Source organism: Symphodus melops, assembly GCF_947650265.1.
Source record: "Symphodus melops genome assembly, chromosome: 1".
Lineage (NCBI taxonomy): Eukaryota > Metazoa > Chordata > Actinopteri > Labriformes > Labridae > Symphodus > Symphodus melops.
Window position 1 is genome coordinate 10,022,755 of NC_136691.1, and position 22,398 is coordinate 10,045,152.

The 22,398-nt window shown below is 41.5% G+C and overlaps 1 protein-coding gene across 6 annotated transcripts in view; it reads left to right on the top strand.

Moving 5' to 3' along the window:
- Nucleotides 1–21,874, top strand: part of sash1a (SAM and SH3 domain containing 1a) — a 158,364-nt gene extending 136,490 nt beyond the window's left edge. For 4 of the 6 annotated variants that reach the window (XM_079354015.1, XM_079354012.1, XM_079354018.1 and 1 more), the window contains 12 exons: nt 1,744–1,879; nt 2,295–3,271; nt 5,821–5,895; nt 6,000–6,143; nt 7,776–7,908; nt 8,947–9,116; nt 9,323–9,532; nt 11,658–11,808; nt 12,384–12,512; nt 15,778–16,820; nt 18,739–18,870; nt 19,320–21,874. In XM_079354015.1, the coding sequence (XP_079210141.1) occupies nt 1,744–1,879; nt 2,295–3,271; nt 5,821–5,895; nt 6,000–6,143; nt 7,776–7,908; nt 8,947–9,116; nt 9,323–9,532; nt 11,658–11,808; nt 12,384–12,512; nt 15,778–16,820; nt 18,739–18,870; nt 19,320–19,580 (3,561 nt within the window). In that variant the 3' untranslated portion in view covers nt 19,581–21,874. The remainder of the gene's footprint in view (nt 1–1,743; nt 1,880–2,294; nt 3,272–5,820; nt 5,896–5,999; nt 6,144–7,775; nt 7,909–8,946; nt 9,117–9,322; nt 9,533–11,657; nt 11,809–12,383; nt 12,513–15,777; nt 16,821–18,738; nt 18,871–19,319) is intronic. The other 2 variants (XM_079354017.1, XM_079354019.1) reach the window with 1 other exon arrangement.
- Nucleotides 21,875–22,398: the final 524 nt, after the last annotated feature.

Here is a 22,398-nt window from a genome sequence, read left to right on the forward strand (position 1 = left end):
TGATGGGAATGATCTGTGAAGTAGATTGTGGAGCATTATTATGATAGCATGATTGCTCTGACCTTGTTTTGGTTGGGGCCCTGCTTGATTCATGGCCTCTTATGTTTGACTTCTTGCTATGTGTGTCTCGTGCCCAGTTTAAATGGCCATTTAAATGGCTGGTTTTCCTCAGGACTGTGTAAGAGAACACATCCAGGTGGTAAACCATGAAATGAAAAGTGCAGCTGTTTGGCACATTGTTCCCACCACATGTCAGAGCTTACTTTTACAAGACATACACTTTTTTTCCACTTCTAAATAAAGCTCTTTTTTCTTATTCTTTAGACGAATCACGATGTAGCAGTCGCCCTCAAACCAACCTTTGTTTATCCAGCTCACCTCAGAGTCTGTTTTAACAGTTGTCTTTCTCACAGACTTATTTCTGTACTTTTAGAGTTTCAGAGCCTATTTGAACAGTTTTCAAAATCCAAATAGATGGTTTAATGCTAGCTTTGCTATGCTACTGTAAAAGTGGTTAGCTAGAAATAAGCTACATTAGAAAGGATGCACCTGAATGATAGCCAACGGTTTCATGTGTTATTTCTTTTTCCCCAATTGGACTGCATTTATAAGGTTTTGCACACAAAATTAAAAAGTAACCACAGGTCTATGTAGATTTGGTTAAGGAGTCGCGGAAAGTATGTTTGACTTAACCAAGCCACAGTTGTTAACATCATCACCAGTGCATGTCAGCATCCCCAGAGCCAGGCTTGAGGTCTAAACTCCACAAAAGTAACAAAGTGGTTACTTCCTTGATAGCACCAGAGCTGCAGGAAAAGCTTGTCAGACAGGGAGCCGAGCCCTGCAGGCCTGCTTTGTCTAGTTCAGAGCGTGTGTGTGTGTGTGAGCGCTCAAGCATGAATATGTGTCCCCTTTGCAAGCGAGGCAGTCAACCTCAACCACGGAGTTGGCAGCGTGTGACTAGAAGAGGCAGTGTTGCTATGGAAACCAATGGCAAATAGAAACAAAATGAAGGTGTTTGAGCTCGATGATAATGACGTAGTTTCTGCCAGAAATTCTTCGGGTCCGAAGTTGGCTCATCAGCGTCTTCATTATCATCCTGTGGAGGCCATAACGATATTATGTGCGCCCACATGGCCATGTACATACAGCTTGGGGAGTTTTTGTGCGTTTGTGTGGATGTGTATGTGTGAGTGATGAAACTGTTAGTGACTCCATTATTCCATCGTTTTTCCACGCCAATGCTCTTTGCAGAGAGTTTGAATTCAGTGGACATTAATGAGGATACAACTTGGATGCCAACACCCATAACATACAACCAGTGCCTTTCAATTTGCAAACATAATGCCAAACAGACCATTTACTGAAACACTGATGTATTGTGACACTCACTTGTGTCCATTTTTCTGGTTCAACGGTGCAGTTTTGTGATGTTTACTCTGAATTTGAGCTCTACACAATGCCACCACCCATACAACCTTTCACCTCACTAACTTTGACTCCATCCTAAACAATGCTCCCATCTTTCTCAATGTTTCAAACATTTGGAAGATATATTCTCCATTTGTTCACTTTTGTATCATAAATAAATCCCTAAATAACCACACATTTCTCCTACTTTTGCATACGTGACAAGTTTTTTTTTTCTTTTTTTTTCTTTCCTTAAAGTAAATGAGGGAGGCTTAGGTGCCTGTCCCTTTATATTTTTTTTACCATCCCTCCCGCTTTCTCTTTTTCCACCAGTCTCGTGAGCAGTCAGATGATGAGCAATCAGAGGATTCTGTGAAGTTCAAACGGCTCCACAAGCTGGTTAACTCAACCCGTCGGGTCAGGAAAAAACTCATCAAGGTGGAGGAGGGAAAGAAACATGGCTCTGAGGGTTTGTACATCACATGTTCTTTCCTTAACACAAATTACTTAATTAACAATTGCCATGTGTTGTGTTATTTTGTGGTTTCCATTCATCTCTGTTTAATCTATGTATATAATCTATATGCATCTGTCGTTTGTCAAAAATGTACATATTGCATCTGTTGAAAGGTTTGTCAAATCTTAACTAGAGCTTAGTCAAGTAACAACTAGTCTTTCTGACGTCAGGATGTGTTTGTCTTTTATAGTCTGTGTATAACATTCTCATCTGGATGTTAGTTTCAAGCACTACTCAGACTAAAAGAATGTGCTTTGGAAATGTTGCTGTCTAGCTGGCGTTTGGAAAACCACAGATGGGTCACAAGATGAAATGTTCTCTGTATAAACACTCCTCAATAACAAACTGTTTTTGTCATCGTCTCTAGATTTCCTGAATTTGGAGTCAACCCCCACCTGTGAGGACAACACAGCTTTATATACCGGGGTCCTAAAAAAGCCCCCTCTAAACCAGGAGATCTCCCTGCCGTCCCTCACCCAGGACCAACTCTCTCTGGATGGAGACACAGACAGTCTGACCAACTCCCCTTCCTCCAGTAGCCTGGACACATGGTCCGGACACAAGCTGGTCAAAACCTTTAGTAAGTCTTCCAGCACCCACGGCCTCATTCGCCCCCCCAAAAGAACCCCGGTCAGCTCGGGGGGTTTGGGTGGCTCCGTCTCCGGCGTGGGAGGAAGTGGCTCTTCTTTCTCGGAGCTGGATGGCTGTGGATTGGACGACGAGGGAAAGCTGTCACGCTCCACGACAGACAGCGAGATGCGGAAGGCCCTAAACTCAATCTCCCATGGGGTAAGTAACAACGAGGCACTCTATGCCTACTATGGCCTCACTAAACCCCGCCCTAAACCCCACTCACAGTCCCGCCTCCTGATCTCGCTGGATGACACTCCACCGGGCAGCCCAAAACACCAACCTGCCAACAGGCACCATGGCAGCTGGACACACCGGAAACCTGACCCTAACTACGCCTACTCCACTAAGCATCTACTGTACCAACGCTCGCGCAATGCCAAGACCCCTGTTTCCCCTTTGTCTGTCACCCCCTCCTCCCCTGCCCGATGTGACATAGCCAAATCAAAAGGTTTTGGCAGCGGCGGAGGGGGGTGGGCGTTCCCCTCTCGCAGGCTGCGTGGTCGAACGGCAGTCAGCGAGCTGAACATCACCTACGTGGTAGAACGGAGCCTATACGGTCACCTCAACTGGGCACAGCTGGTCCGCCCAGTTACCCTAAGTCGCGCAGAGCGCCGCTGTCTATTGGAAGAGGACCGAGAGGCAGACAGGAAGTGGGCGGCCAGTGTGGACCGCTGCACCAAACGTGTGCTCTTGCGCATCCAGCAGAAGTCTGTGAGTTTGGACCGAGAGGTTTTAATCGACCGCCTCGTGTGAGCAGGACTCGGTCCTTTTAAAGTTGCAGAATAGCTCAGAGGTTAAAGGTTAAGCACATTAAACATACACACAATAAGACACATACCAGGCCAGTATTACCTCAACTGATCCATTTGATATGGTCTGTGTAAGAAGTCCACATCAATGTATTGCAGCTGTGCGAATAGGAATAGAAAAAGGCCTGAGGCTGACATATCTATGACAGGCCTAACTGCCCTCAGAGGAACGCCATCGTCCCTGACCTTTAAGTGAATGTCTTTGGCTTTAAACCCTTTTTATTTCAGCTGAATATCAAGTGATTATGGAATGTGCAGTGGCCCAGTTTGGAGGTTAAAGTTACAGCTGAGGTTTTATAGAGGCTTTTTTAAATAAATGTCAGATCCCTGAAGGACAAGCACACCGTCACACTGATCCCTGTGGGCAAGAGATATGCTGTACAATTCTGCTCATCCCTAGAACTGCACAGCACCTAGCCTCAGACGTATTGAAAAAAAAATGCCTTTTTTAAAATGAGTTTTTATACTTATTTACTTTACAGACTTAAGTAAGGCGGAGTATAGTAAGAACAAGTGGTTGTGAGCAAAACAGGTCAACTGTCTATGCTCATATTATTTCTTACAACAACTTTATTATGCCAACAAGTATGCATACAGTATTTGCGTCACAAGTACCTCGCTTATTACCCACATGTATCTAAGTAGCCTTTGTATGTAGACAGAGGGAGTTGCACATACTTCAGGTGGTGTTATTGTGGAGCTATCCTGCAGCTTTGAGGGCACCGGAGTCCTACCGTGTTCTAGTGAAATCACCGGAAGTCGTTCTCATCCAAAAACTCTTTTTTTCTGTTGTGGCTTTTCGTGTCCTTATTTGGCCCGTGCCTCTATGGTTGCAGATGTGATTTTTTTTTTTCTCTTTAATTTGTATTCTTTCCTATGATTCTCTCAGACAGACATTTTTTTCTGGGTGCATGTCCATTCCATCGAACATCGCCATGACATTCAGAGCTCTTTTTTTTGTTTTTTGTTTTTTGGACTTCTCCTCAAACATGTTTGTTCTCCAAACTGTGCTTTTCCTGGGAAGTTGTGAAGTGGACTACAGCTGTGGACATTTGATATAAAAACTTAATGGGCTGTTCTTTCTAAGGAGGATCGTTGCGCAGGAGTTTTGTTCCGAGTTTAGTCAAGCAGTTCAGAATGAGTGCCTTTGAAGGAAGATATCAAATGAAGTGTCCCCCTCGAACGGAGAGGGGTTTTTTGGCAGATGCGTTTCAGCATGTCTGTGTCTACGTGTTTGTGTGTGATCTACTCCTGTGCTTACGGAGGGTTCACAAAGTCACAGCTAGTTTAGTGATAAAGGCCTGGACCTCCTTTCCCTCTCATGCCATGGTTCCCTGTTGTGTCTAACCCTTATCTTGCTGTTGACCTCAAAAGTCAAGAAGAATTTCTCCATATCACCTTGTCCTCTCAGCAGAAACTATTAACCCTCAAACTTCCAACTTATATGTTGTGCCTGCTTGTGTACTCAGACTGGTGCTACATTTCAAAATCTAAGCACAATTAAAGTAGTTTACAACCCTTTGTTTTCTATTTTTAGGTGTCTAAATAAATTGCAAATAACTTTGGTATCGCTCCAGTAGATTGCTTCAGCTTGCAGACAACACAGCCGTAATGTCTACAATGTAATCCTTTTGGGGCAATTACTGGCGAGCTAATCCGTGAAAAGTGCTTCTGTTTTGCTACCTTCAATCGTAGATGAGTATCCTAAGTTTCTGAAAACATTACAATCAGCATCCCTACAGTGTTCCTTAAAATGAAGGACCTTTTATTGGTGTCTTCTCTGAAGAGCAAGTCTGAAGGAGTGTTGGTGACAAAAAATAATTTACTCACCCGGAATTCCCCCAAAAGATTACTTTGTTACTTACTGCCAACTGATGCAATCTCTTATAGCAATTTCCCTGTTGTGAAGTTAATGTTCACTTCAAACTTCAATGTACTGTATAAAGATAAGGCCCATGCTCAAAATGACAGGAAGTCTCCCCATGTGGAAGACGTTTTGCATCAGACTGAAATTCAGAACATATAGTAAATTCCTCTATAAATACACGGTTATATTTTTTGGACACGTCAAAAAAGTTTTGATTGTCTAATCTACAGGGAGTCAACAATAAAGCGCAAAGAGCGGCATATTGTTTACTCTCCATGGTCAGTGTAACGGCTCATTTTCTGAGGACCATGCAGTGACTCGTAAATTAAATAGCAGCTCATATAACGGTTTGTCTTACATCATGTGTGTTGGCTGTCCACAGTCCCATATGACATCATGCCCCTGCATATATACACAGACCATATACCCATGTACATTAACACAACAACTGCCTGTGTTGTGCCAAGCATGAATCATTGTGAGTTGACCCTCAGTGGGTGTGGTGGTGGGGGCGGGGGGGGGGGATTCTGTAACAGGACTTCTACATGTGACTCATTTGATTGTGTTTTTGCTCCCCAACACAGAGAACGTGCAGCTTCGGGGGCTTTGACCTGTCCAACCGCTCGCTCCACGTGCTCAACACAAGCTCAGAGGGCAACGTAAGTGCTCGCGGAGTCTATATGAGGAGCTCAAGCTGTCATCCTTCTGACATATGACCCTCTCTTGGTCCATCCATATATCCTGTCCCCTTTTCTGATTACAGAATAAAGATCAGGAAGCCATATACAGAGAAGTGGTCAAGTCCCCTACCACGTCTCGGATCTCACTGGGCAAGAAGGTGAAGTCGGTCAAGGAGACGATGAGGAAACGCATGTCAAAGAAATACAGCAGCTCCTTGTCTGAGCAGGTGAGACATTTGGGCTGCTTTCTGCCTACAGGTTTTTAGAGTTCACATGTTAGAACTCTAAACAGTTTGATTCTGTGAGGGGGTTGAATTATTATGAACTAAACAAGGTTATTTTACATGGCAACACTGCTTCATATTTAAACCCTACACACTAAAAAAAAAAGGTAGTTGTGCCATAAGTAAAAAACCCAAAGTATTACAAATATCTTGACCATCAGCCTATGATTAGGCTGGGTTTCTGGAAAATATCAAGTTAGTTTCCTCAACTCAAGATAGGTCCCAGATTTGTCTGGATTTTAGGTAGCCTTCATGTTAAATTTAGATACAGAAATCTGCATTTAAAAAAAAAATAAAAAAATTATTACAGGGTGATACTACAGAATCACAAGTACGGTTTTCATTTTTAAAGTAAGTCTTTTGTTTAAATAATGAAGCAATATGATTTCATAGTTTTGCTTGTTTTAAGGAAGCGTGAATCAGTACAAAATCAGAATTGAACTTAATTCAAAATACAGCAGCTACGACATAAACGGATCCTCAGATGATGTTTTTAATCCTTAAAAACGGCAAAGCAAGCATTACTGTGAAGACACAAAAGCGCCTTGTGTTCTGCAAACATTTAAAAGGATGTTTTGCAGTGTAAGCCACATATTTTGTCCACAGGCTGTCTGTGAGTGGGTGGGAGTATTTGTGTTAGTAACAGAATAAACATAAAACAATAAATCACTCGCATACACACACATTTGGCTCCCTCTCTCTGGGTCCTGTGTAAAGGGTGGAGTGTGTGCTTCATGCTGAGCTCATGCAGTGATGCAAACCTCCCTGAGGTTTGCTATTAGGAAATGGAGACTTGGAAGTGTGAGAGTATAATGGCGACATCATCTGCCCTGGCCTAATTTCGCTGGGCATCCATGTTGCTCTAGTTGTGACCGGTCCAGTTCTGCAGTCTGACGCTGCCCTGCAGAATGTGTCATTTAGGTCCATCGTGGTGGTCTCAGAACTCTGACCCACATTTTCTGGCATGAGTCAAAGGGCCGCTGGATAGAAAGGAGCAGAGACAAATTAACAACCATGTTCCAGTGTTTCAAACGCAGTGATTTTATAGACCACAATGCCACCTAGTGGATCACTGAAGAAAAAAAAAAAAAACATGGTACTGCACTGTATGTTGTTGCTTCTATATACGACCTGAAGATAAGATCTGAAGAGTAGTAGAATAATCATTTGTAGTTTGAGTATAAAAAGCAACATCCAGTGATATAACACTGTAAATGTAATGGTGTTATTGAATCCATAGTTTTAACATGATCTCTGTAGAGAGCAAAAAAGGTGAACTATCATCTATAGAAGCTAAGAAATAACAAAGTTTGTGGAGCCAAGCTCCCAAAAAATGTCTTCAGGAAACCCCTGACAATCCCAATCACTCTCAACTTCCCCCTTTTTCTTTCCATATTCTCAGCTGATGGTCTCCATCATTGTTTCCACCATTACCCCACATGTCCAACATCTAAAACCACGCTTTCCAATCCCTCAAATAGTCTAAACTCCTAACAAACAATATTTGTCTTTGTTTCCTCCCCGAACATCTTTTCTCTAATCATCTGCATCTCTTTGCTCTTCCCTGTCTTTCAGTCGAGTCCAGATGGAACCCCTGGCTCCCCTCAGTCCCCACAGCCTGACACCGACTCTCTGGAGAAGCCAAAGCTTAAGGCCGGAGGCTCAGTGGAAAGTCTGCGGAGTTCACTCAGTGGACAGAGTTCAATGAGTAAGTGGAAAAAAACCCCCCATTGTTTTAAAAGAGGATATCCTATATCGCAATGCCTTGTCAAATACTGAGTGTTTTTTGCTTCTTGAGGCATCTAACTAAGTTTTTGTAGTCTTTGATTCTAACCTTCTCTATAGGTGTTATTTCAATGTGTCTATAGATAGATAGATAGATAGATAGATAGATAGATAGATACTTTATTGATCCCGAGGGAAATTCAATGGAGCAAATGCTTAATATGAGAGTGGATTATTTTTTTCCTAGGGAGGCTTTGCATAATAATAAAACCCACAGGCAATCCCAGGGAGCACTAAGTCGATGGATGTCTGACTGTATGATTGAGAGCCTGTTTTGAAAAATAACAACCACTAGGTGGCGCTTGTGAGATGTGCCGCTTGCTTGTGCATACTTAACATACAGATGACTTGACCTCCTTGCTGCCCTGTGCGTTTCTTATGGACTAATGATGCAATGCAACAATTTTTGTGAAGCGATGTACAGAGTAATTATCTCTGCTGTTCGCACACAGTCCCATCAGCCGCCTCGTGCACTGTGATTTCATGCAGCTTTCAAGTCATCTTATCTCATTACAACTTACGTGATGACTTCAGCCTGTTGTTTCTCTCCCGACCTTGTGGGTAAAATAGCCCTCATTATTTCAAGACTTGGCCATCTTACAGCGATTCATAGCTGTAGAACGAGCACACAAACCCAAGCAGGCAGACAGGCAAACATACGGTAATGATTAGGTTGGAAGTCGTGCCTCGACTCCCAGCAGGAGACATGATTTCAAAAGCTTTCCTCTGTACTCGGCTCCTCCTCGGATCAGTGTTTAAGATCCTGTTACACTTTCGCATATTTTAGATCGATAATTGTCAACAATTAAAAAGATTAAAGGTTGCACAAAATACCACCTAAATAGTGTTCAATTAGTTCCTTGTGACATACAGTGCCATTGAATAGTAGCCAATTGGCAATGCAGGGAGTTTTTATAAAGCTTACAAAAATCTGTTTGTGTTTCTGTGTGTTTGTGTCTAGGTGGTCAGACAGTGAGCACCACGGATTCGTCAGCCAGTAACAGAGAGAGTGTGAAGTCAGAGGACGGCGATGACGAAGAGCCTGCGTACAGAGGACCCTTCTGTGGCCGCGCTCGAGTCCATACAGACTTCACACCAAGCCCGTACGACACAGACTCCCTTAAACTGAAGGTAACCCACGCTTTGTGACCGGAATGTAGCCTTATACTTTTGGAAGTCCCTACCACACAACTACAATTCATTTAAGCTTTATTTTCACTGCTGTTTTATTTAAATGAAATTAGAGCACTAGATCGGCCAAAAGCTGGAACAAGCATCTATTTCAGAACAAAGTGTTGGTTCAATCTTTCTAAATTCATGTCCTTGATGTTTTCCAGCGTGGCGATGTGATTGACATAATCAGTAAGCCACCCATGGGAACCTGGATGGGCCTGCTGAACAACAAAGTGGGCACCTTTAAGTTCATCTATGTGGATGTGCTGAGTGAAGAAGAGGAGAAGCCCAAACGGCCTGTGAGGAGGAGGAGGAAGGGCCGACCTCCCAAACCCACATCAGTGGAGGACCTGCTGGAGCGCATTAACCTCAAGGTAGATTTCACACAGGTTTACTATGCATTCAATAGCAAATACTTTGGATTTAATGGTGCACGTTAACGTTAATGGGAGGCACTTTCAGTTAGTTTCTCGGTTTTGGCGCCCCCTGTGGACAAAGTGGTTATCTCTTTGTTGAGTTTGTGTTAGCAGCGTGCGGTTTACCACTTCACCTGACACACATCCCAAACAGCCATAAAGAAGCATCACTATAAATGACGCTCTGTTTCATAACCTGTTAAAAAAAGCTCCTCACAAGAGTTCACAATTTTTATCTGTAATCTTTAAAAGAGAAATCAAAATAGTGCTTCAGCCAAATACATCAAAGCACATTTGCAGACACAAAGAGATAAATATAGTAAGGTAATCACAGGCTGCAGAGCTCACGATGGTTGATCCAACACGATACATAAACATTAACACCCACTTTCTCACCCCACGCCCCGACAATTAACTCAACATCTTTCATTCAAAGCGACATGTAGCTGCGAGCTCCTTCTCCCACTCAGGCAGCCAGCAGGCTTAACTCCACAAATAGAAAAGTCTTTGTGAATAGTTTCTTCTTCTTCTTTTTTTTATCTCCAGCAAGCCCGTTGGCCAAGACACAGATTAGAGATCTACAGATGGTTATTAACGTCACAGCACGATGAGTGAAGGGTGTTCTTAGCTGCCATCCAGGGCATTAAAAGCCTGTCAGAGTGTTCATGTCCATTATGTCCCCACTCTTTTCTGTGATTAAGTTAGTCTGAATAAAGAACATTTCAGTTTTTGCAGAGCATCACTATTTTCTCACCAGTTTTAAATTCGACTCTCTGGATTTGTACCCTGCTGATGAAACAGCCAAAATGTTTTTTTTTTTTTTTTTTTTTTTTTGCAAAATAAATAATCCTGTCAAGAACTCTTTTAAAATAGTTGTTTGAAGGGTCAGGTGGTGATTAACAGTGCAAGAAAAACACAAGACTTGTTACTGTATTGTAACCTCCTTATATGTCCATTTGTTCTTAACAAAAACCTGTCAAGATTTTTTGAGGGTCTTTTTGATTTGTGATTTTTTTAATTATGAGGTTAAAGCTTTTGCAGAAAGGCAGCACTTACTTTCTGCTGCGCTGCAGAGACAGCTTGTTTGTCCATATTGAGAGAAATTGATTAAACTGAGTCATGATAAAGCTGTTGGAGATTAAGGCTAATGCAAACATTTGTGTTGTGTACTTGAAGACGTGCAGAGGGAAATTGGGTAAACCAGTATCTGGAACACACCAACATTCCCTCTCTTAACATACAAATCCTCACTCCCTGATGAATTCTCTGCCAAACAATCTTTGTATTTGGAACATGTTTTGAGTTTTTTTTTTTTTTTTTTTACAGAACAGAACCAATAGTGAGAGGTCTTTGCTGCCTGTGTTTGTGTTAGTTGGTGGTCCTTTGTTTAGTCCTGAACCACCCAGCAGAAAATAGAACAGAAGGAACTCTCGGTTCTCCACTGCGGACTCAACCATTATAATTGATGGTCTCGCTGGTGACACACAGTCTATGTGTTCGTCCAACAGAGTGCGTGGGTCGCACAAACTCTGTGCCCAGCAATATTCAAAGTGGAAGCGGTCTGGAGTGTGTTGAATGATAGCTGACTGTGCACTCACACAGGGCGTGTCAAGACTTAAACTTTAGTTTCCCCTGTCTGGACCCTTTCAGATAACACAAACGTTTCAGTGACAAACTTTGGATTTGCTTGCTGTGGTTGGCGAGGACTTTGATGTAATCGTCTCCACCTTCAGTGTCTCCCTCACATTGTGTTGGCAAATTTCTGTTTAAGTCTCCCAGAGCTAGAGTCTGCACACTGTTGGCGACAACTCATTTTGTGTGGTTTTAAATTGCTGATGGATGAGGCAGCCTTAACGAAATTAGCTCTGGTTAATTGGGATTTCATGCCATTCAAAAATCAAATGGCACTTTAGATTAAGCTAACAATGACTTTAAAAAATAAATACTATTGATGAGAATTTATTACCAGATGAAAGGCGTGCACACTTCATCCATGATTAAGATTCATGTGTATTTTTTCAGACATCATTCGTTCCTCCTCAAAAGAAAACGGTAACCCAGAAGTTGTATTTCTGTTTTGCAGGAGCACATGCCTACTTTCTTGTTCAACGGCTACGAGGACCTGGACACGTTCAAGCTGCTTGAAGAGGAGGACCTGGACGAGCTGAACATCAGAGACCCTCAGCACAGAGCTGTGCTGCTCACCGCCGTCGAGCTGCTGCAGGAGTACGACAGTAAGTAAACTTGGAAACCAAACATTTTGGACAGAAGAGTGAGAACAGAAGGAGTGGTGATTATTTCTTTTAAAGAGAGGCATTGAATCAGCATCCATATGGAGTTAAGATCTGAGTGTTTACCAAAGAATCCCCTTCACTGGAAAACATATTGGCTCAAATAGAGGACTTTCCTTATGCGCTTGTGTGGAAGCACACGAAAGAATTGAATATTTTTATCTTACGAAAACAGAATCAGCTGCAGTATTATCTACCATTATACACATACTGTTAATTCTATAAGAACAGTGTTTTCAGGGTCTTAAACTGTATTTACAGGCTGACATGCGCTGCATGTTTTCTGAGAATCTGCAAAGCAAAGTGAAAAATACACAAAGCAGGGAACAAAATGCAAAAAGCTGCATGTAAAGTCCACGTCAGCCATTGTGCGTGCAAATGATCTATTTTGACAGAACTTGGCAAATGTAACAAAAAATAAATAAACTTTCTTAATCGCCTCTCCACTATCCCTGATTATAAAAGGCACGATGGGGAAATAAATGCTGTAACTCTTGATCTTGTTTTTGTAATTCCAGGCAGCAGTGATCCAGAGCGCAGCGGCCTGTCGGGCTCCCAGGAGAAGCTGCTGTCGGAAGGGCGGGGCTTGGTGGGAGACTCCCCTCGAGACTCAGGCTGCTACGAGAGCAATGAAAACCTGGAGAATGGTAATGAAAGCTATACGTAGTCTACACCCCCGTTACCCAAGGCCCGCTGGGAAATAGCCAGTTAGTTCTGGTCTGGCATTTTGTTTCCAGTCCCTACCACTTTGCTTGCCACCTCTGCTCCATCTCTTGCCATGCTTATACAACACCTCACCCATCTCACTCCTCAGGACCAAACGGTTCCTTTTGCAGCCCAATCTTAGCTAAAACCTCACCTGAACCCCACCTAAATCTCTCTTGTATGGGTGCCCTCTTATTTCTTCATACTTCTACTATCCTTTCCCTCCACTTTCTTCACCCTTCTTTCCATCTTGTAGGCATTCTGTATCGTCAGTGCCAAAGTCCAGTTGTATCAGAGAGGGAGCCAGGTCCTCCAAGACCACTAAGCCTAGTCCGGCACACAATGCTAGGAGCACAGAGGGAGAGATCCTCCCCAATGCACAGAACTGTTATGACAAGAACAAACTCTCTGCCCAGTAATGGACTCAGGTTCCCAACTCTTCTTCCCATGGATGCGAGGCTGCTTGCAGGATACGGGGAGGATGATTACGAGCTCAGAGAGTATTTCTGTTGAGCGTTTTTAATAAAGTCAAAGCAGAGAAGCCTGCAGAGTAGCATGCCAATAAATGCCTGTTTTATTTTTGCAGTGGTGATTCTATAGGCTGATCAGGTTTTAAAAAAAAGTATTTCAAAAAGGTCGCAGCTGCCATTGAAATCTCTTGTCTTCGTACCCTTTTGTTGTGTTTATAGTGACCATGTTGCACCATCCAAACAGTATGTGCCTAAAAAAAGATGAAAATATTTTTAAATTGTAGTGCATAGATTATGAAAGAAGTCTGATTACAGAAGTTTGTTGAGGTCTTATTTGTGAGATTTATTTTGTTTATTGTTGAACCTGCTCTCTCCTCCTGCATTAAAAAAATATGTATGCTTTTCTTTTTAACAGCTCCATAACTCATAAATCACTGCTTTGTCCTCTCTATATCTGTTGGGTAACTTACTATGTGCCCCTTTTATGTATGTATGTGTCATTCAGGTTCAACAGTGAAGCGTGCAATCAGTAGAGAATTAAGTTGTGGAATAAAAAGCCACTACTATAAAAAGAAAAAAGAAGGACTCCATTGCTGCTTGCTTGACTTTTATGTTTGGCCTCTTTTTCTCTCTGTTTTCCTGCCATGCTGCTAAACACTGCTTATCCAGATGCATAACACTTAGAAAACATTCTGCATTTCTTCTGTCACTTTCAGGGTTCCACAGCACAATGCCTCACAGCTATTGTACATTACTGAATATTAATGGACTTTTCTGAATATTGATTGGTCTGGAGACCAAGCCACATTTCAGTTTAAATAATAGAAGCTTATTAAAAATGCACATTTAAACTCTCAAACTTTCTTCTTTTGGGGAATAAATCACTGTAGAGCCCTGAATGTATAAACGTTTAATCCATAGATCTCCTTTTAACGTACATGTCTGATACATATTCTGGTTACTAGTTTGTCACCTTTCATTAAGTGACTTCTGTCATCATTTCATGTACACATGTCAAGGAAAGTCTTGAAAAAGAGATTTTTAATCTTAATGAGGTTCTCCTCCTGGTTAAATAAAGGTTATAATAACATACATGCATATATGAGGATGTATTGATCAGTAGATTAAACAGGGTTTAAAGATGTTCAGTCAGTGCTCATCTTAATCAAATGCAAGGTTGTTATGGTATTAAAGGTCAAGTATTGTGCAAAATGCACTTAACATGGTTCTTTTTACACTTGTGTGTCCATAGTCTGTCTACAAACCCCCAATTACGAGAAAAGTCCATCCTCTCCATCTTTTACCTGCTCCACTTTTCAGAAAATTTGTGCTTAAACAGGCCGTTTGGAAATTGTTTTCTTTGTGACATCACAAAGGGCAGTAACCCCTCCCACAGTTGGGTGTTTATTTTCTCCTCTGAGTCTGCTTTCTTTCTTACTGTAAACAGTAGGACATGTTGCAAGAAAGCCCTAGCCACCCAATCCTTACAGGGGCGTGGTCAAACACAGTTCATTTGTATTTAAAGATACAGACACAAAAACAGCTTCTGAGCAGGGCTGAAATAGAGGGGGCTTATACTGTAGGTATGACAAAATACAGGATCAGAGTGGATTTTTGCAAGAAACTTCACAGATATGTTTTGGGGAGCTCTGACACTTATTGAAACATGTTAAAAAAGGAGGAGACTATGTGACCTTCAAAGCTGTAGTTGTTATAGTTTGTTTTTTAAAGAGACACATTAAGTATTCAAGAGCAGGTTGTTTTCATACTTAGTTTGCAAGGCTGAATTATCTCAGTTTTAGCACAACAAAAGTCTTTCATCTAACTTTACTGCACATATCCTTAAAACTGTCCATACTCCAAATTAAAATTAATTATATATATAACATGTAACTTTCCACTGGTTATTTCAGATACCTGTATTAGCTACTGATTATAACTTTATACTGCTTTTTCAATTTTGTTCTAAAAATCTCATTTCCTTTTCCTTTTATTCCTTGTATCTCATTGACTATGACAAACAACAACATGCTTCTCTCCTTTTGGCATTTCTGGGAACCGCTGAGCTTTGTCATGACATTCCACCTATTGAACTTCTTTCTGTCATCCTGCCATTTCAACTCTTTGGCAAGCCCCCTTCTATGGCGCCCATCCATTTCATGCATCCATTTTTTTTGCTCTGTAAGCCAGAAGATCGATGGTAAGTTGCTTCTGTTGCTTTTTGTTCCAGTGTTTCTGAACTGTCCCATCCAGATTTCTTTATTCGGGATCACTGCTATGACAATGAGCCTTAGACTGTGGTTTACAGATAAGCTGTAAACAATAATAGTATGTTTAAGAGCAGATTTATTTATTCAAATGTCTGCTATGATTAAAAATAATTGATATTGTATGCACGTTTTCCAAAGATAAAACACGTGATCCAGAGTTTGTGAAACATGTCAGCCTGTTCTAGACATTTTTTTCAATTTTTTCAAAGTAATAACTTCCACTTCTTCACAAAAAAATCTGCATGTGAAAGAAAGAACATGAAAGTGCAAATGAAGGACATCAGCGAAAGCAAAATATGGCAATATGCCATTTATATGAATAAAAACATGGTTGTAGCTTGATAAAAAGTGACGAGCTAGTCACTGTTATCGGTTCCACCAGAAATACTTCAAACAGTCGAGTGTCATGTGAATATAAGTGTCTGTTTCTATTTACTTATGGGTGTATTTCTTTTCCTTTTTTGCAGGTAAGAGCAAAAAGAGCTCCCGCTCCAGTCGTTCCTCGGCAGGTCTCCAGTCTCCGGACTACCCTACCCTGCCCATGACTCTCTCCACAGAGGCTCTGCAGCAGAATGGCAAGAACCAGCGCACAAAGTTCTCAAAAAGCTTCTTCGTCAAACCCTCCCTGAAGGGCTTCAACCTGCTTGGGCTGCGTAAAGCACAAAGACGGTCACCCATCCCAGCCAGCCGCAGCTGTGAGGACCTGGATGGTCCTCTGCAGTCTGCTGGCCCCTTAAAACGCTCCCACTCTCTCGGAGATCTGCACTGGGAGCAGAACTTTGAACAGAAGGATCTAAGGGTGGAGCCAAAACTTGCAAAGGAAAGACCCAAATCCTGCAACAGTAGCCCAAACAAAGTCTTGAGAGAGGAGGCTTCTCAAAATCAGAATGGGACTCCAACACTGAGCCCAAAAAGAAGGGCAGATCGACCACCCATCCCTTCCCAGCTGCCTCTTCGCCCCCCTTGTGCCGTTACCCAGCCCCCAAATCCATCAGAGCTATCCAGTCCTACTCCAAGTCCACCTGAGTCAAGCGGGGAGAGGGTCATACGGACTCATCCGAAAAAGCCGCCCGTCCCTCCTCCTGTTCCTGCCAAGAAGTCAAAGGAAAGACTAGCCAATGGCCTGCGTCACCCTCCTCTCTCCCTGCCTTCTTCACCGTCTCCCACCCCCTCACCCACCCATTCTTTCACCCGGTCTCACCCCAGCAGCCCCATAATCCGCAGTAGCAGCAGCAGCCCCAGCCACAGCCCCAGTGCCCCTGCTCTGCCTGCCAAGACCCTGAGCAACCCTGCCAGCCCCTGTACCACCACCTCATCTGCCTCATCCATGGGTGAGGACTCGGGCAGTCCTCCAGCTGTGCAGCCCCCATGGATGTCAGATTTTGGTGGTAAGGTGGCAGTTTCAAGGAAGGTTTCTCACTCAAAAATGATGCCTGACCTGCTCACCCTTCTGGAACAACGGCTGGAGGCCGAGGGCATTGATTTGACAGAGGAGCCGTACTCTGACAAGGTGAGCAAGGAATCATTAATCAAAACACAGGAGGAGAAAAATGACCTCAGATTTTGTATTGCAAATTCAATTTGGCATGACTTCTGGTTGTGTCACAAATCAATAACCGCAGATTGCACCGTTTGTATTCTGTTTATACTTCCTTAAACACTTCTCAGCAATCCACTGAGGTACTATAAAGTTGTTCACTGCTATATAACTTTTCGGGCTTGTGGCAAATATAAGCAAGCACTATAAGGTATAGAGATGAGGTAAGGATTTCTTTTAAAAACCACATCTGAGATGACACGTTTTAACCACATATGAAGTCATGTTTCCATGCTTAATGTGAAAATAGGGCTCTGTGACACCTCGGGGCTGTACTCGTCTGGTGGCGGGCTCTTTCAGTTTAGAATTGTAACATGCCTAAGTTAACTCAGTCATAATTTCACTGCTGCTTAGGTCGAAATGTCTCCCTGTTAATGCCAACCAAATCAGCCACTTTTAGGTTAAAAATAGAGACTAATACAATCTCAAATGTCTTGTTTCTGTTTCTGCATTCGCCTTTCTTTTGTACGCAAGTGCATTTGTGAGTGTGTCTTTGAGTGCACAATAATAAATATGCTGCCTGGAGCTGAGGGTGAAATTGCGGGCTGGGTCTCACTATGATGCGGTTCAGACTGTTAAGTTTATGGGCTGAATCTTACTGAAGGCAGACGGGGTTGTAAAACCTTCTGCCACTCGCCAGACCCCAGGCTGGGCCCCTTTAACACGGCTGAGCCCCCAAAGCTGCCAGGAAAAAAAACACACACACACACATAAACACACCGAGGCATGCAGGGATGAGGTGAGAAATAGTGTGTTAGACCACAGCACAGCTCTGCAGGATTGTTGTTAGCTAGGGAGTGGATTGGCACGGACATGAGAGCCACACTGCAGCTGTAGCAGCAACATGAAGGATTTAAACCCTAAATAATAATAAAAAAAGGCTGTCAAAGGTAACGTAGATGAAACATTTTGAAGCTGAGTCAAACATCGGCACTGTTTAGGACCATTATTATTGTGCTTGAAGCATGGAGCATGACTAACTAAGTCAGCAAACACTGATCAAACGAGAAGTTTATGTTGAAAAAAAGAGGTTGTAGAACAGTATGTTTAGACCTTGATCAAAGATACAGAATTTCACACATCATATCAGAAGAGTGGTTGTTCACTTTCAGAAGTATATTCAGCCTAAAGCATAAAAGAGAATTAACTGAACATAGTCTAACTCATTGCCATTTGCCAAAGAGTTAAATGACTCTGTATTGTCCTATAAGTTAAATAAGTAGCCTTGAAACACCTACTCTTCCTCCCTCTCCTTCTCTGACGGTTATTTTCCACCCACCCTTTCATCCTCAAAAGAAAGGTGTTGAGAACAATAGAGCTTCCATTGTGATAAAAACTCATTTGGGAAAGCTAAATATTAATGACTGAAAAATACACACAAAATATAAGCCTTAACTTACTCACAGTGTCAGTGAATGTTTTCTCTGATCTGGGTTTTAGTTAGTTATTTTATGGACATGAAAAGAATACGCTGACTTGAGAAGTTTGAGTATAATTATTCTGTCTATATTGTAAAGGGTTTGTCTTTAAATTTCTCTGTCTCCCTGTAGAATGATCATTATCAACTTGCCAGAAGATGTCTCAGAAGACTAATTAGATCCAATTAGACGTTTTCATTCATTCTTGAACAAATGTTCCTCAGTGTTAAAAACTAAAGTTAAACTGCTCCTTTATGGTGAACTCACTTTCATGTTGCCCTCAGGCTTTTTTGCTCATCTACTTAACCCATCATTAAGCTGTCTTGCCCTTGACATTTAAGTTTTGTTTTTGATGTATTTCTCTTTAGAGATAGTCTTGTTTAACAGTTCTCCCCCTTCCTCCTCTCCTCCAGCACGGTCGGTGTGGAATCCCGCAGCCGCTGGTGCAGCGTTACTCTGAGGACCTGGAGCAGCCTGTCAAGGACGTGGCCTCAAACATGGACCAGCTCCGAGTCAGAGAACTTCGTAAACAACACAGAATGGCTGTAAGGCATCAAGCACTCATTAACTTTATATTACGGAGACCGTGTTCGAACGGTATTTGAACTCACGAGACAGACAAATGCTAACTGAGACTTTCCAACAACATCATGGCAATGTATGACTGGAAGTTGCTGAATTGTTGTGACAATGGATTACCAACAATATAAACTTAAAATATAACCTTTTGTGGTGCCAGTTTTCACTAAAAGTTGTTGATGATTATGACAGCTGTATCATGATAAAGACTTTAAGTCATTTCGTTATATAAGCGTTATATAGTGTTCAAGCTAACCACCTAGAGACTTGCACAAGAGGAAAATGACAGTGTGATTTGGTCAAATACAGCCCAATCATTTGAAACCTCTGCTTTTGTTTCACACATTTCTCTTTGTTTATCAGCCTATCATACCGACTGTAACTTGTGCTTTTTCATCCCATTTTTGTCTCTTAGATTCCGTCTGGAGGTCTGACAGAGATGTGCCGTAAGCCTCTGCATTCAGGTCACATCCGCACAGTCTCTGATTGGCTCATCTCTATCGGCCTGCCCATGTACACAAGTTCTCTGACGGCGGCAGGAATCGACACGCTGAGTCATGTGGCCTTGTTGACGGAGAGGAGTGTCTGGGAGGCCGGAGTCCAGGATGAAAGACACGCCCACCGACTTGTCAGTGAGGCACGATTGGTCAGCGTGCACAGAGAAGTGCAGGCCTAAGTGTGTGGGCAGAGTCACTTATAAAAAAAAACAGGTATCAAGTCACTGGTCAGTACCATCTCATTTAAACATGGTTAGTCGGCAAAAGGCAAATTGGCCACAAGACGTGATTATCACACAACTGACCACAGCACCACATAACTTCCTGTCTCTCAAGTGTCAGATGACTCGTGAGAGCAAACCCTAATCTCCAATTTTCTCTCTTTATCACTTCTCTCAAATGTTTACACCATTGAAGGGTTTTTCTCCTGACGGCCAAGAGAGGATATCTGATTATTGCCTTTGCAAGATAAAAGACTCCCTGTGTAGGATGGCTTCCACTCTGAGGACACCCCCGAAAGTCTTAAAATAAAGACTTGGATTTGCCTTGAAGGAACATTGCACACTCTTTTTGTAGGATGGATGTTTTTTAAGATACTGAAAAAGGTGGTTTACTTCCTGCGTATTTCATAAGTGCTTAATCTCCACGTTTTTTGGGGGCTTAAGAGCCACATTTTTCTGAGGGTCTTCAAGGAAGTAGCTCAGCCAAAGTGATTTACTCCTCACTCAACGCGTCATTTCCACTTACAGGAATTCAGCAAACTTCATTTCTGTACTTTTAACCAACTAAATACACACACAAACTTAAAGTAACTGGTCATTTTGAGAAGGTTTGTTTTGTATAATTTTCTGTATTATAGGATACTGCTTGCTTTTAAAATGATTTTTATGCTAAAATGTGTTTGTCTTTTGAATGTTGCAGCCTTATTTTGAGACAAGCTCTTAGTCATTGCTAAGCTAAAACAGCTCACATCACAGTTTTATATTTCCAGTATACTTAATTACCGCTTCTACTTTCTGTATCTTGGATGCACAGAAAGCGCTTTTACTTCAGTAATCAAAATCAGATTTTACAGCAACAATACATTCCCTGTGTATAAGCACATATTAAGTTGCCTTACCATTATTAATGGAAAGCATATCAAATACAACATATATAGTTTCAACTATAGCATGACTGAGGTTAAACAGTTTAAAAGGTGCACGCCTTTTCATTCTGAATGTGTAGAGAAATAATCCCACCCAATAATTTCACTGATGCAGATTTCTGTGGACCGTAAAACATTCCTCATGGATCGTGTTTTCTAGATTTACGAAAACCACAAGCCAGACACTGACGTCACCCCATGTTTAACATGCCTCTAACATCCCAAAGCTCACTGTACATAGTCCATGTTGTGGGACCAAGAGAAAATAATGTTCCAACAACACAGCTGATATCTGCGCCATCAAATATGGAATTTATTGGACTGTCTACAGTGTTGACGAATTAGTTTTTCAGCTGATAATATGCTGTTTGGGACTCTTTTTTTCAATCATAATGTATCCATGATCAGTGCTGGACTGAAATTCGTAATAGAACTTTTTTCAAATACAAGGGTAGATGGTAGTTACAGTAATATCAGCAGAGCAGATGACCTCAATGGTCAGCATACACAGTTATTAATTGTTCTCTTGTTTTGGATTTAAAACATTTTTCCGTTATTTCAGTTGTACTTAAATGACCAAGTATTATTTCCAAAATTTGCAGATTTTGTTAATTTCAATGGGCAAACAGTTTGATGCTTTTTTTTCTATCTTCAAAGTGGTGCTCTGAGAAAGTAAGGTGAGGGCAGGGTCTTTAAAAAAAGAAAAGCAAAAAAAGAAGCAGAAGACCCAACAAGTGTTTTGTTAAAATGAAAATACTGACACTGTAAATGCACTTTAGAGGGGAAAACAAGCTGTTTTATGAAAGCTAATTGGCTATATTTGTTCACATGTCCATAAATGGACGTTTGTTGTCAGGTTTAAAGGGTTTCAGTGGGCTATGCTGGTGTTTAATTTTAGTATTGAGTTCCCATTGCCAAGTTTTCTAACCATTCACGGGTTAACCTGTTCAACTTCTTCACTTCCAGCTTGTGTTTGCATACTTACGAAAAAAAATAAATTCTTAATTACATATATGAAATGGTTAACAGAAGTTGCACATTCTGTATATGTAATTAATATTTAAATAACTTATTTTAGCTTTTTTATTTCTTATCACCTGTAATTAGCTGTACTATATGAATAGCAATACCTTCCTGCATAATGCACATTGCTTTAGCCAGTGAGGAACTACAGTATGTATTGTAAAATATCTGTACAAATTATTTTATTTGGTTTTCATCTACCTAATGATTGTCCATACAGATTTGCTTGTGTATTGAAACAAGAAAAAGTAATGTCCATAGCTATTTGTCATTCTGAAACATAATAAAAACTGTTTCTTGCCAGAGGTTTTGCTTCTGATTGTAACCTGACAGTCAGTCAGTCACACACACACACACACACACACACACACACACATATTTTGATGACTTTTGAAAATGAAAGTGTACATTTCCAACTAAAGGATGATAAAGATGACTTAATTTGATATTAACACGTAAAATGCCAATTACTTTCTTCAGTTTGGTCAAAAGAAAGAATAGAAGACAATTCTGTGACCTCTTTTTGGACCTTTACCCAAACTATAGTCAAAAGTTCAGATGGCAGGTGGAGCTCAATAAAAAAATCCTATTAAATCTGTGCTGTATTGCCTCATTTAGAAAATGATTCAGGACTAAGACTGCCTGTCTGGCTCTTGTTGCAGTGCAGCTATAAATAAAACCATTCAGGAGTTTTTCAGCCAGTGTCAAAATTATACCTAATTGGACCCCAATTTCATTATGTTTCGCCATAAGAGACTGACTTTTTTAAAATAGATTTTAACATGCTTAACTTCTTTTTCAGCCACGGATCAGTAACAACAGATCTG